Consider the following 16276-nt stretch of genomic DNA (forward strand, 5'->3'; position numbering starts at 1 on the left):
GTTATATCGGTGGACGCTGCGCTATTCACATTTTTTCATTGTTACATCCAGAAAGCCGTAATTTTTTTCTGCTCTTGGTTGATGGACAATATATGTAGAAAGGTATTGGTAGACTAGACACAGCATAGGTCATCAGTCTCTGATCTGTGGGGGTGCAACACCCGGACCCTACACAGATCAGCTGCTGCAGCGGATGGGGGCAGATGCAGACTACTCCTATATAAGTAGTAGGAGTGAAGCCACAGCCCTGGTCACTGTATAGCAGCGGCATTAGCAAACTGACCCTTTGTGAGTTCCTGGATACATTTCCATGGCATCTGCATTCAGGTTTCCGATATTTCCAGTTACAATGACACGTGTTGGGTAATTGATGTAACGCACAATGGTGTCACCAGATGCTGGAGCAGCAGAAACGTGTCCCGTGGTATGATGTAATACTCTTCTATATCGGGCAGTCCAGGTTTGGAGAATGTCAGGAGAATGTTACCGGTCTGAGTGCATTGATTTCCTAAAGTTTGGTGGAGGAATAACACTTTGCTGCCTTCCAGGGCCCAGGGCCCTTTGTACCAGAGAACGGAAACCTTAAGGCTTCGTCATATCAAGACATTTCTCACAATTGTTCTTCCCGCTTTCTTGGAGCAGTATGGGAGGCCGTTGAAATAAATTGTTTTAAATATCAGGCAATATTTTTAAAAAATTCTGATCCTTAGAAGGTCTTATAGTCAGGTAACCGAACCAGATAAACCACAAAATTCAACTGTGCCAGAATCTAGATGTTATGTCCTCACCCGTGCGAACTTCTGCCCCATCCGCTTGCACACTGGCTGTTACTCTGGCTGTCTTGTTACCTATATTCTTATTCCTGACCTCTGGCTTTACCTTTGACTACTCTCTTGGATTCTGATTCTGTACTGCGTTGCTCAACAGTAATTGACCCCTTGGCTAGCTGAACTCTCTTTATTATTGTTTGTCTTGTCTGCATTCTGTGTCATCACCTAGATCTAGTAAGGGCTTGTAGACCAGTTGTCGTCTGTCGCCTAGGACAGTTCAGGCAAGTAGGCCCGGGTGGGGGGGGGGGGGGGTCAGGTTCAACTTAGGGCTCACTGTCTTGTCGTGCCCCTCCCCCAAGATTCACCAGCAGCTACTGGGGAATCGCTCCTCTAACAATCCCCTTACACTAGACCAAAATGCAGAAGCGGTGTGTGAAAACGTAAGTCCACCATTACTACTTCCATAGGAATTATAGTGTAAGTAGCAGTCAGGTGATTGATTATCAGCAACTGTGACAACCTTGATAAAAGAAGCAATTTTGGCATTTTGCTGGTCTGGATCAGTCAGGCCTGTGTTACCACAATATGAATGAGGGAAGACATCAGCAATGATCTTAGTGATGTGATTGTTGCCGCCCATCAAACTAGGAAGGATTATAAGGTAATTTCCAAACTATTAGAAGTCCATCATTCTACAGTAAGAAAGATTATTCACAAGTGGAAACATCTCAAGACAGTTGTCAAGGTCAGACAAGGTCAGACAAGGCTCAAGACCTACAATGCTAAATTGTAAATTCCTGATAGTACAATTATAAAGAAGGAAGTGTCTTCTGTCTACAAAGAACACGACCGCACGGCTTAGCTTTGTAAAGTTGCATCTGAACAACCACAAGACTTCTGGAATAATGTCCTTTAGATAAAGTGACACCAAAGTAGAGAAGTTTGTTATAACAGAATTATATTAGGTGAAAACCAAAGATGGGATATGAGCAGTGACCGTCACACTCGCAGGTGGAAGGGGATGATTTCGGGTTGTTCTGCAACCACAAGACAGTCAAACATGAACTCCTCAGGATACCATAGTATTCTAGAGTCACATGCAAGGCCATCTATCCAGAAGCTACAACTAGGTCAAACAGAGATCATGTAAGAGGACAATGATCCGGAGCAAATCTACAAAAGAATGGCTGAAGAAGACAAGACTTGCTGTGTTGTGAAGGTCCAGTCACAGCCCTGACGTTGTAAGGAAGAGTAGGCCAAACGTCCTCCAGAATGAGGTCAGAGATGGAGAAAGTCACCTTGAAGAACAACTCTCAAGTCATTACTGTAAAGGTGGTGGGGGAGGGGAGGCATATTCCAGGTTTTTCTAAAACCCATTACTTATTTTATCTTTCCACCAATGCAGCTCCCTGAGGGCTTAGTTTTGTGGGGTGAGCTGTATTTTTACCTCTACCATTTTGGTAAGACTTTCTGATCACATTTTTTCCCCCTTTTGTTGGACTTAACAAAACTAAAAATCTGAATTTCTAAAGTTGTGGATATTATACAAATAATAAGGGGGGAAGAGATGAGAGGAACTGTAAGGGATTCAGTCCTTGGAATACACGTTACCTCTGATCTTGGGCAGTAGGATGTCTATCGCTGGTGCCCTGACCATGCACAGATGAAGTTATGGAATGATATGTTCAGTGTCTTGTTACGGTGTTGCAAATGTACAGAAGAATGCCACAAGGGGTTAGAAATTTATCTCATGAAGTCTATTCCACATCATCGGCGTATACCCTATTATAGGATATAGATGTCATGGACCCTCTGTCTATGAGCCAAATGGTTACCGGATGCAGCACCTCCTGTTCTGGAAGATTCACGCCTACCAAGTACATGGTCGCCCAATCATCTGAATGGCTGCCTGGTTATACTACACTTCTTGGCTTGTCATAGATTCCCCTGAAGGAGTTACAAGGAGATATTTCTGATACAATAACTCAAGCTGTTCTCTGTAACCCAACTGGAAAAATTATTTGTGCAAATAAAGTATCATTGGAATCCCATCTCTAGAGAATAGCAGGTTGGTGACGTAGAGTCAGATGTTCCTATAATACATGATAACACATGGATCATATATATATATATATATATATATATATATATATATATATATATAAAACGGATAGCTCACATCTACTCACCTCAACATCAGGAATATCCTGAGAACATAACTCACTGAGAAGGGATATAGGACTCCTCAGGTTCTCCACAATGTAGAGCAGATCATCCCGGAAATATCCATACGTCATCCTCAGGACATGATCCTTATACTGACAAAGCTGCTGGTGAAACTGCCGGGTCTCATCATCTAGGACATGAAGGAGACACAAGAATGAAATCTTCTAGGACATGGAGAAGACTGGCAGCATTGTATGGAGAATAGTCATGTTCTGGATCATTCTAGAAGGTCCCACTAATGAGAAACCCACAACCCTGTGTAGATTAGGAAATATTTAGGCAGCCTAGTATCTGGTGTATATAGATGCTAGGGGTTGTATATGTATCTGGTGTATATAGATGCTAGGGGTTGTATATGTATCTGGTGTATATAGATGCTAGGGGATGTATATGTATATGTATCTGGTGTATATAGATGCTAGGGGATGTATATGTATCTGGTGTATATAGATGCTAGCGGATGTATATGTATCTGGTGTATATAGATGCTAGGGGTTGTATATGTATCTGGTGTATATAGATGCTAGGGGATGTATATGTATCTGGTGTATATAGATGCTAGGGGATGTATATGTATCTGGTGTATATAGATGCTAGGGGTTGTATATGTATCTGGTGTATATAGATGCTAGGGGATGTATATGTATATGTATCTGGTGTATATAGATGCTAGGGGTTGTATATGTATCTGGTGTATATAGATGCTAGGGGTTGTATATGTATATGTATCTGGTGTATATAGATGCTAGGGGATGTATATGTATATGTATCTGGTGTATATAGATGCTAGGGGTTGTATATGTATCTGGTGTATATAGATGCTAGGGGTTGTATATATATCTGGTGTATATAGATGCTAGGGGTTGTATATGTATATGCATCTGGTGTATATAGATGCTAGGGATTGTATATATATATCTGGTGTATATAGATGCTAGGGGTTGTATATGTATCTGGTGTATATAGATGATAGGGGTTGTATATGTATCTGGTGTATATAGATGCTAGGGGTTGTATATATATATCTGGTGTATATAGATGCTAGGGGATGTATATGTATATGTATCTGGTGTATATAGATGCTAGGGGATGTATATGTATCTGGTGTATATAGATGCTAGGGGTTGTATATGTATCTGGTGTATATAGATGCTAGGGGATGTATATGTATATGTATCTGGTGTATATAGATGCTAGGGGATGTATATGTATCTGGTGTATATAGATGCTAGGGGTTGTATATGTATCTGGTGTATATAGATGCTAGGGGTTGTATATGTATATGTATCTGGTGTATATAGATGCTAGGGGTTGAATATGTATATGTATCTGGTGTATATAGATGCTAGGGGTTGTATATATATATCTGGTGTATATAGATGCTAGGGGTTGTATATGTATCTGGTGTATATAGATGCTAGGGGTTGTATATGTATATGTATCTGGTGTATATAGATGCTAGGGGTTGTATATGTATCTGGTGTATATAGATGCTAGGGGATGTTTATGTATCTGGTGTATATAGATGCTAGGGGATGTATATGTATCTGGTGTATATAGATGCTAGGGGATGTATATGTATATGTATCTGGTGTATATAGATGCTAGGGGATGTATATGTATCTGGTGTATATAGATGCTAGGGGATGTATATGTATATGTATCTGGTGTATATAGATGCTAGGGGTTGTATATGTATCTGGTGTATATAGATGCTAGGGGTTGTATATGTATCTGGTGTACAGTATATAGATGCTAGGGGTTGTATATGTATCTGGTGTATATAGATGCTAGGGGTTGTATATGTATCTGGTGTATATAGATGCTAGGGGATGTATATGTATCTGGTGTATATAGATGCTAGGGGTTGTATATGTATCTGGTGTATATAGATGCTAGGGGTTGTATATGTATCTGGTGTATATAGATGCTAGGGGTTGTATATGTATCTGGTGTATATAGATGCTAGGGGTTGTATCTGTATCTGGTGTATATAGATGCTAGGGGATGTATATGTATCTGGTGTATATAGATGCTAGGGGATGTATATGTATCTGGTGTATATAGATGCTAGGGGTTGTATCTGTATCTGGTGTATATAGATGCTAGGGGATGTATATGTATCTGGTGTATATAGATGCTAGGGGATGTATATGTATCTGTATCTGGTGTATATAGATGCTAGGGGTTGTATATGTATATGTATCTGGTGTATATAGATGCTAGGGGTTGTATATGTATCTGGTGTATATAGATGTTAGGGGTTGTACATGTATCTGGTGTATATAGATGCTAGGGGTTGTATATGTATCTGGTGTATATAGATGCTAGGGGTTGTATCTGTATCTGGTGTATATAGATGCTAGGGGTTGTATATGTATCTGGTGTATATAGATGCTAGGGGATGTATATGTATCTGGTGTATATAGATGCTAGGGGATGTATATGTATCTGGTGTATATAGATGCTAGGGGATGTATATGTATCTGGTGTATATAGATGCTAGGGGTTGTATCTGTATCTGGTGTATATAGATGCTAGGGGATGTATATGTATCTGGTGTATATAGATGCTAGGGGTTGTATATGTATCTGGTGTATATAGATGCTAGGGGATGTTTATGTATCTGGTGTATATAGATGCTAGGGGATGTATATGTATCTGGTGTATATAGATGCTAGGGGATGTATATGTATATGTATCTGGTGTATATAGATGCTAGGGGATGTATATGTATATGTATCTGGTGTATATAGATGCTAGGGGTTGTATATGTATCTGGTGTATATAGATGCTAGGGGTTGTATATGTATCTGGTGTACAGTATATAGATGCTAGGGGTTGTATATGTATCTGGTGTATATAGATGCTAGGGGTTGTATATGTATCTGGTGTATATAGATGCTAGGGGATGTATATGTATCTGGTGTATATAGATGCTAGGGGTTGTATATGTATATGTATCTGGTGTATATAGATGCTAGGGGTTGTATATGTATCTGGTGTATATAGATGCTAGGGGTTGTATATGTATCTGGTGTATATAGATGCTAGGGGTTGTATATGTATCTGGTGTATATAGATGCTAGGGGTTGTATCTGTATCTGGTGTATATAGATGCTAGGGGATGTATATGTATCTGGTGTATATAGATGCTAGGGGTTGTATATGTATCTGGTGTATATAGATGCTAGGGGATGTATATGTATCTGGTGTATATAGATGCTAGGGGTTGTATATGTATCTGGTGTATATAGATGCTAGGGGTTGTATATGTATATGTATCTGGTGTATATAGATGCTAGGGGTTGTATCTGTATCTGGTGTATATAGATGCTAGGGGTTGTATATGTATCTGGTGTATATAGATGCTAGGGGTTGTATCTGTATCTGGTGTATATAGATGCTAGGGGTTGTATCTGTATCTGGTGTATATAGATGCTAGGGGTTGTATATGTATATGTATCTGGTGTATATAGATGCTAGGGGTTGTATATATATATCTGGTGTATATAGATGCTAGGGGTTGTATATATATCTGGTGTATATAGATGCTAGGGGTTGTATATGTATCTGGTGTATATAGATGCTAGGGGTTGTATATATATATATGGTGTATATAGATGCTAGGGGTTGTATATATATCTGGTGTATATAGATGCTAGGGGTTGTATATGTATCTGGTGTATATAGATGCTAGGGGTTGTATATGTATATGTATCTCGTGTATATAGATGCTAAGGGATGTATATGTATCTGGTGTATATAGATGCTAGGGGTTGTATATGTATCTGGTGTATATAGATGCTAGGGGTTGTATCTGTATCTGGTGTATATAGATGCTAGGGGTTGTATCTGTATCTGGTGTATATAGATGCTAGGGGTTGTATATGTATCTGGTGTATATAGATGCTAGGGGTTGTATATGTATATGTATCTGGTGTATATAGATGCTAGGGGATGTATATGTATATGTATCTGGTGTATATAGATGCTAGGGGTTGTATATGTATATGTATCTGGTGTATATAGATGCTAGGGGATGTATATGTATCTGGTGTATATAGATGCTAGGGGATGTATATGTATATGTATCTGGTGTATATAGATGCTAGGGGTTGTATATGTATCTGGTGTATATAGATGCTAGGGGTTGTATATGTATCTGGTGTATATAGATGCTAGGGGTTGTATATGTATATGTATCTGGTGTATATAGATGCTAGGGGTTGTATATATATCTGGTGTACAGTATATAGATGCTAGGGGATGTATATGTATCTGGTGTATATAGATACTAGGGGATGTATATGTATATGTATCTGGTGTATATAGATGCTAGGGGATGTATATGTATCTGGTGTATATAGATGCTAGGGGATGTATATGTATCTGGTGTATATAGATGCTAGGGGATGTATATGTATATGTATCTGGTGTATATAGATGCTAGGGGTTGTATATGTATCTGGTGTATATAGATGCTAGGGGTTGTATATGTATATGTATCTGGTGTATATAGATGCTAGGGGTTGTATATGTATCTGGTGTATATAGATGCTAGGGATTGTATATGTATCTGGTGTATATAGATGCTAGGGGTTGTATCTGTATCTGGTGTATATAGATGCTAGGGGATGTATATGTATCTGGTGTATATAGATGCTAGGGGATGTATATGTATCTGGTGTATATAGATGCTAGGGGTTGTATATGTATATGTATCTGGTGTATATAGATGCTAGGGGTTGTATATGTATCTGGTGTATATAGATGCTAGGGGTTGTATATGTATATATATCTGGTGTATATAGATGCTAGGGGTTGTATCTGTATCTGGTGTATATAGATGCTAGGGGTTGTATATGTATCTGGTGTATATAGATGCTAGGGGTTGTATATGTATCTGGTGTATATAGATGCTAGGGGTTGTATCTGTATCTGGTGTATATAGATGCTAGGGGTTGTATATGTATCTGGTGTATATAGATGCTAGGGGTTGTATCTGTATCTGGTGTATATAGATGCTAGGGGTTGTATATATATATATATCTGGTGTATATAGATGCTAGGGGTTGTATATATATATCTGGTGTATATAGATGCTAGGGGTTGTATATGTATCTGGTGTATATAGATGCTAGGGGTTGTATATATATATATATGGTGTATATAGATGCTAGGGGTTGTATATATATCTGGTGTATATAGATGCTAGGGGTTGTATATGTATCTGGTGTATATAGATGCTAGGGGTTGTATATGTATATGTATCTCATGTATATAGATGCTAGGGGATGTATATGTATCTGGTGTATATAGATGCTAGGGGTTGTATATGTATCTGGTGTATATAGATGCTAGGGGTTGTATCTGTATCTGGTGTATATAGATGCTAGGGGTTGTATCTGTATCTGGTGTATATAGATGCTAGGGGTTGTATATGTATATGTATCTGGTGTATATAGATGCTAGGGGTTGTATATGTATATGTATCTGGTGTATATAGATGCTAGGGGTTGTATATGTATCTGGTGTATATAGATGCTAGGGATTGTATATATATCTGATGTATATAGATGCTAGGGGTTGTATATGTATCTGGTGTATATAGATGCTAGGGGTTGTATATGTATCTGGTGTATATAGATGCTAGGGGTTGTATATATATCTGGTGTATATAGATGCTAGGGGTTGTATATGTATCTGGTGTATATAGATGCTAGGGGTTGTATATGTATATGTATCTCATGTATATAGATGCTAGGGGATGTATATGTATCTGGTGTATATAGATGCTAGGGGTTGTATATGTATCTGGTGTATATAGATGCTAGGGGTTGTATCTGTATCTGGTGTATATAGATGCTAGGGGTTGTATCTGTATCTGGTGTATATAGATGCTAGGGGTTGTATATGTATATGTATCTGGTGTATATAGATGCTAGGGGTTGTATATGTATATGTATCTGGTGTATATAGATGCTAGGGGTTGTATATGTATATGTATCTGGTGTATATAGATGCTAGGGGTTGTATATGTATATGTATCTGGTGTATATAGATGCTAGGGGTTGTATATGTATCTGGTGTATATAGATGCTAGGGATTGTATATATATCTGATGTATATAGATGCTAGGGGTTGTATATGTATCTGGTGTATATAGATGCTAGGGGTTGTATATGTATCTGGTGTATATAGATGCTAGGGGTTGTATATGTATCTGGTGTATATAGATGCTAGGGGTTGTATATGTATCTGGTGTATATAGATGCTAGGGGTTGTATATGTATCTGGTGTATATAGATGCTAGGGGTTGTATATGTATCTGGTGTATATAGATGCTAGGGGTTGTATATGTATATGTATGTGGTGTATATAGATGCTAGGGGTTGTATATGTATATGTATCTGGTGTATATAGATGCTAGGGGTTGTATATGTATATGTATCTGGTGTATATAGATGCTAGGGGTTGTATATGTATATGTATCTGGTGTATATAGATGCTAGGGATTGTATATATATCTGGTGTATATAGATGCTAGGGGTTGTATATATATCTGGTGTATATAGATGCTAGGGGTTGTATATGTATCTGGTGTATATAGATGCTAGGGGTTGTATATGTATATGTATCTGGTGTATATAGATGCTAGGGGTTGTATATGTATCTGGTGTATATAGATGTTAGGGGTTGTATATGTATCTGGTGTATATAGATGCTAGGGGATGTATATGTATATGTATCTGGTGTATATAGATGCTAGGGGTTGTATATGTATCTGGTGTATATAGATGCTAGGGGATGTTTATGTATCTGGTGTATATAGATGCTAGGGGATGTATATGTATCTGGTGTATATAGATGCTAGGGGATGTATATGTATATGTATCTGGTGTATATAGATGCTAGGGGATGTATATGTATCTGGTGTATATAGATGCTAGGGGATGTATATGTATATGTATCTGGTGTATATAGATGCTAGGGGTTGTATATGTATCTGGTGTATATAGATGCTAGGGGTTGTATATGTATCTGGTGTATATAGATGCTAGGGGTTGTATATGTATCTGGTGTATATAGATGCTAGGGGTTGTATCTGTATCTGGTGTATATAGATGCTAGGGGTTGTATATGTATCTGGTGTATATAGATGCTAGGGGTTGTATCTGTATCTGGTGTATATAGATGCTAGGGGTTGTATATGTATCTGGTGTATATAGATGCTAGGGGATGTATATGTATCTGTATCTGGTGTATATAGATGCTAGGGGTTGTATATGTATCTGGTGTATATAGATGCTAGGGGTTGTATATGTATCTGGTGTATATAGATGCTAGGGGTTGTATCTGTATCTGGTGTATATAGATGCTAGGTGTTGTATATGTATCTGGTGTATATAGATGCTAGGGGTTGTATATGTATCTGGTGTATATAGATGCTAGGGGATGTATATGTATCTGGTGTATATAGATGCTAGGGGTTGTATATGTATATGTATCTGGTGTATATAGATGCTAGGGGTTGTATATGTATCTGGTGTATATAGATGCTAGGGGTTGTATATGTATCTGGTGTATATAGATGCTAGGGGTTGTATATGTATATGTATCTGGTGTATATAGATGCTAGGGGTTGTATCTGTATCTGGTGTATATAGATGCTAGGGGTTGTATATGTATCTGGTGTATATAGATGCTAGGGGTTGTATCTGTATCTGGTGTATATAGATGCTAGGGGTTGTATCTGTATCTGGTGTATATAGATGCTAGGGGTTGTATATGTATATGTATCTGGTGTATATAGATGCTAGGGGTTGTATATATATATCTGGTGTATATAGATGCTAGGGGTTGTATATATATCTGGTGTATATAGATGCTAGGGGTTGTATATGTATCTGGTGTATATAGATGCTAGGGGTTGTATATATATATATGGTGTATATAGATGCTAGGGGTTGTATATATATCTGGTGTATATAGATGCTAGGGGTTGTATATGTATCTGGTGTATATAGATGCTAGGGGTTGTATCTGTATCTCGTGTATATAGATGCTAGGGGTTGTATATGTATATGTATCTGGTGTATATAGATGCTAGGGGTTGTATATGTATCTGGTGTATATAGATGCTAGGGGTTGTATCTGTATCTGGTGTATATAGATGCTAGGGGTTGTATCTGTATCTGGTGTATATAGATGCTAGGGGTTGTATATGTATCTGGTGTATATAGATGCTAGGGGTTGTATATGTATATGTATCTGGTGTATATAGATGCTAGGGGTTGTATATGTATATGTATCTGGTGTATATAGATGCTAGGGGATGTATATGTATCTGGTGTATATAGATGCTAGGGGATGTATATGTATATGTATCTGGTGTATATAGATGCTAGGGGTTGTATATGTATCTGGTGTATATAGATGCTAGGGGTTGTATATGTATCTGGTGTATATAGATGCTAGGGGTTGTATATGTATATGTATCTGGTGTATATAGATGCTAGGGGTTGTATATATCTGGTGTACAGTATATAGATGCTAGGGGATGTATATGTATCTGGTGTATATAGATACTAGGGGATGTATATGTATATGTATCTGGTGTATATAGATGCTAGGGGATGTATATGTATCTGGTGTATATAGATGCTAGGGGATGTATATGTATCTGGTGTATATAGATGCTAGGGGTTGTATATGTATCTGGTGTATATAGATGCTAGGGGTTGTATATGTATATGTATCTGGTGTATATAGATGCTAGGGGTTGTATATGTATCTGGTGTATATAGATGCTAGGGGTTGTATATGTATCTGGTGTATATAGATGCTAGGGGTTGTATCTGTATCTGGTGTATATAGATGCAAGGGGATGTATATGTATCTGGTGTATATAGATGCTAGGGGATGTATATGTATCTGGTGTATATAGATGCTAGGGGTTGTATATGTATATGTATCTGGTGTATATAGATGCTAGGGGTTGTATATGTATCTGGTGTATATAGATGCTAGGGGTTGTATATGTATATATATCTGGTGTATATAGATGCTAGGGGTTGTATCTGTATCTGGTGTATATAGATGCTAGGGGTTGTATATGTATCTGGTGTATATAGATGCTAGGGGTTGTATATGTATCTGGTGTATATAGATGCTAGGGGTTGTATCTGTATCTGGTGTATATAGATGCTAGGGGTTGTATATGTATCTGGTGTATATAGATGCTAGGGGTTGTATCTGTATCTGGTGTATATAGATGCTAGGGGTTGTATATATATATATCTGGTGTATATAGATGCTAGGGGTTGTATATATATATCTGGTGTATATAGATGCTAGGGGTTGTATATGTATCTGGTGTATATAGATGCTAGGGGTTGTATATATATATATATATGGTGTATATAGATGCTAGGGGTTGTATATATATCTGGTGTATATAGATGCTAGGGGTTGTATATGTATCTGGTGTATATAGATGCTAGGGGTTGTATATGTATATGTATCTCATGTATATAGATGCTAGGGGATGTATATGTATCTGGTGTATATAGATGCTAGGGGTTGTATATGTATCTGGTGTATATAGATGCTAGGGGTTGTATCTGTATCTGGTGTATATAGATGCTAGGGGTTGTATATGTATATGTATCTGGTGTATATAGATGCTAGGGGTTGTATATGTATATGTATCTGGTGTATATAGATGCTAGGGGTTGTATATGTATATGTATCTGGTGTATATAGATGCTAGGGGTTGTATATGTATCTGGTGTATATAGATGCTAGGGATTGTATATATATCTGATGTATATAGATGCTAGGGGTTGTATATGTATCTGGTGTATATAGATGCTAGGGGTTGTATATGTATCTGGTGTATATAGATGCTAGGGGTTGTATATATATCTGGTGTATATAGATGCTAGGGGTTGTATATGTATCTGGTGTATATAGATGCTAGGGGTTGTATATGTATCTGGTGTATATAGATGCTAGGGGTTGTATCTGTATCTGGTGTATATAGATGCTAGGGGTTGTATCTGTATCTGGTGTATATAGATGCTAGGGGTTGTATATGTATATGTATCTGGTGTATATAGATGCTAGGGGTTGTATATGTATATGTATCTGGTGTATATAGATGCTAGGGGTTGTATATGTATATGTATCTGGTGTATATAGATGCTAGGGGTTGTATATGTATCTGGTGTATATAGATGCTAGGGATTGTATATGTATATGTATCTGGTGTATATAGATGCTAGGGGTTGTATATGTATATGTATCTGGTGTATATAGATGCTAGGGGTTGTATCTGTATCTGGTGTATATAGATGCTAGGGGTTGTATATGTATATGTATCTGGTGTATATAGATGCTAGGGGTTGTATATGTATATGTATCTGGTGTATATAGATGCTAGGGGTTGTATCTGTATCTGGTGTATATAGATGCTAGGGGTTGTATATGTATATGTATCTGGTGTATATAGATGCTAGGGGTTGTATATGTATATGTATCTGGTGTATATAGATGCTAGGGGTTGTATCTGTATCTGGTGTATATAGATGCTAGGGGTTGTATATGTATATGTATCTGGTGTATATAGATGCTAGGGGTTGTATATGTATCTGGTGTATATAGATGCTAGGGGTTGTATATGTATCTGGTGTATATAGATGCTAGGGGTTGTATATGTATCTGGTGTATATAGATGCTAGGGGTTGTATATGTATCTGGTGTATATAGATGCTAGGGGTTGTATATGTATATGTATCTGGTGTATATAGATGCTAGGGGTTGTATATGTATATGTATCTGGTGTATATAGATGCTAGGGGTTGTATATGTATATGTATCTGGTGTATATAGATGCTAGGGGTTGTATATGTATATGTATCTGGTGTATATAGATGCTAGGGATTGTATATATATCTGGTGTATATAGATGCTAGGGGTTGTATATATATCTGGTGTATATAGATGCTAGGGGTTGTATATGTATCTGGTGTATATAGATGCTAGGGGTTGTATATGTATATGTATCTGGTGTATATAGATGCTAGGGGTTGTATATGTATCTGGTGTATATAGATGTTAGGGGTTGTATATGTATCTGGTGTATATAGATGCTAGGGGATGTATATGTATATGTATCTGGTGTATATAGATGCTAGGGGTTGTATATGTATCTGGTGTATATAGATGCTAGGGGTTGTATATGTATCTGGTGTACAGTATATAGATGCTAGGGGTTGTATATGTATATATATCTGGTGTATATAGATGCTAGGGGTTGTATATGTATCTGGTGTATATAGATGCTAGGGATTGTATATATATCTGGTGTATATAGATGCTAGGGGTTGTATATGTATCTGGTGTATATAGATGCTAGGGGTTGTATATGTATATGTATCTGGTGTATATAGATGCTAGGGGTTGTATATGTATCTGGTGTATATAGATGTTAGGGGTTGTATATGTATCTGGTGTATATAGATGCTAGGGGATGTATATGTATATGTATCTGGTGTATATAGATGCTAGGGGTTGTATATGTATCTGGTGTATATAGATGCTAGGGGTTGTATATGTATCTGGTGTATATAGATGCTAGGGGTTGTATATGTATCTGGTGTATATAGATGCTAGGGGTTGTATATGTATATGTATCTGGTGTATATAGATGCTAGGGGTTGTATATGTATATGTATCTGGTGTATATAGATGCTAGGGGTTGTATATGTATATGTATCTGGTGTATATAGATGCTAGGGGATGTATATGTATCTGGTGTATATAGATGCTAGGGGTTGTATCTGTATCTGGTGTATATAGATGCTAGGGGTTGTATCTGTATCTGGTGTATATAGATGCTAGGGGATGTATATGTATCTGGTGTATATAGATGCTAGGGGTTGTATATATATATCTGGTGTATATAGATGCTAGGGGTTGTATATATATATATATATCTGGTGTATATAGATGCTAGGGGTTGTATATATATCTGGTGTATATAGATGCTAGGGGTTGTATATGTATCTGGTGTATATAGATGCTAGGGGTTGTATATGTATCTGGTGTATATAGATGCTAGGGGTTGTATATTTATATGTATCTGGTGTATATAGATGCTACGGGTTGTATATGTATATGTATCTGGTGTATATAGATGCTAGGGGATGTATATGTATCTGGTGTTTATAGATGCTAGGGGTTGTATATGTATCTGGTGTATATAGATGCTAAGGGTTGTATATGTATATATATCTCGTGTATATAGATGCTAGGGGTTGTATCTGTATCTGGTGTATATAGATGCTAGGGGTTGTATATGTATCTGGTGTATATAGATGCTAGGGGTTGTATATGTATCTGGTGTATATAGATGCTAGGGGTTGTATCTGTATCTAGTGTATATAGATGCTAGGGGTTGTATCTGTATCTGGTGTATATAGATGCTAGGGGTTGTATATATATATATGGTGTATATAGATGCTAGGGGTTGTATATATATCTGGTGTATATAGATGCTAGGGGTTGTATATGTATCTGGTGTATATAGATGCTAGGGGTTGTATATATATATATGGTGTATATAGATGCTAGGGGTTGTATATATATCTGGTGTATATAGATGCTAGGGGTTGTATATGTATCTGGTGTATATAGATGCTAGGGGTTGTATATGTATATGTATCTCATGTATATAGATGCTAGGGGATGTATATGTATCTGGTGTATATAGATGCTAGGGGTTGTATATGTATCTGGTGTATATAGATGCTAGGGGTTGTATCTGTATCTGGTGTATATAGATGCTAGGGGTTGTACATGTATATGTATCTGGTGTATATAGATGCTAGGGGTTGTATATGTATCTGGTGTATATAGATGCTAGGGGTTGTATCTGTATCTGGTGTATATAGATGCTAGGGGTTGTATCTGTATCTGGTGTATATAGATGCTAGGGGTTGTATATGTATATGTATCTGGTGTATATAGATGCTAGGGGTTGTATATGTATATGTATCTGGTGTATATAGATGCTAGGGGTTGTATATGTATATGTATCTGGTGTATATAGATGCTAGGGGTTGTATATGTATCTGGTGTATATAGATGCTAGGGATTGTATATATATCTGGTGTATATAGATGCTAGGGGTTGTATATGTATCTGGTGTATATAGATGCTAGGGGTTGTATATGTATCTGGTGTATATAGATGCTAGGGGTTGTATATGTATA

The 16276-nt window shown here is 37.3% G+C and overlaps 2 protein-coding genes across 2 annotated transcripts in view; one reads left to right on the forward strand and one right to left on the reverse strand.

Annotated features, from left to right (window-relative positions):
• Nucleotides 1–16276, forward strand: part of LOC142214655 (NACHT, LRR and PYD domains-containing protein 12-like) — a gene marked incomplete at its 3' end in the record, with an annotated part of 792298 nt that overhangs the window by 565545 nt on the left and 210477 nt on the right. The gene's annotated exons all lie outside the window — the stretch shown is intronic.
• LOC142213480 (NACHT, LRR and PYD domains-containing protein 3-like) overlaps nt 1–16276 on the reverse strand; it is a 121019-nt gene that overhangs the window by 17809 nt on the left and 86934 nt on the right. Inside the window, exon 3 of the mRNA XM_075281829.1 lies at nt 2960–3160. Coding sequence (XP_075137930.1) covers nt 2960–3160 — 201 coding nt within the window. The remainder of the gene's footprint in view (nt 1–2959; nt 3161–16276) is intronic.

Source organism: Leptodactylus fuscus, chromosome 7 (genome assembly GCF_031893055.1).
Source record: "Leptodactylus fuscus isolate aLepFus1 chromosome 7, aLepFus1.hap2, whole genome shotgun sequence".
In the NCBI taxonomy this organism is placed as follows: Eukaryota; Metazoa; Chordata; class Amphibia; order Anura; family Leptodactylidae; genus Leptodactylus; species Leptodactylus fuscus.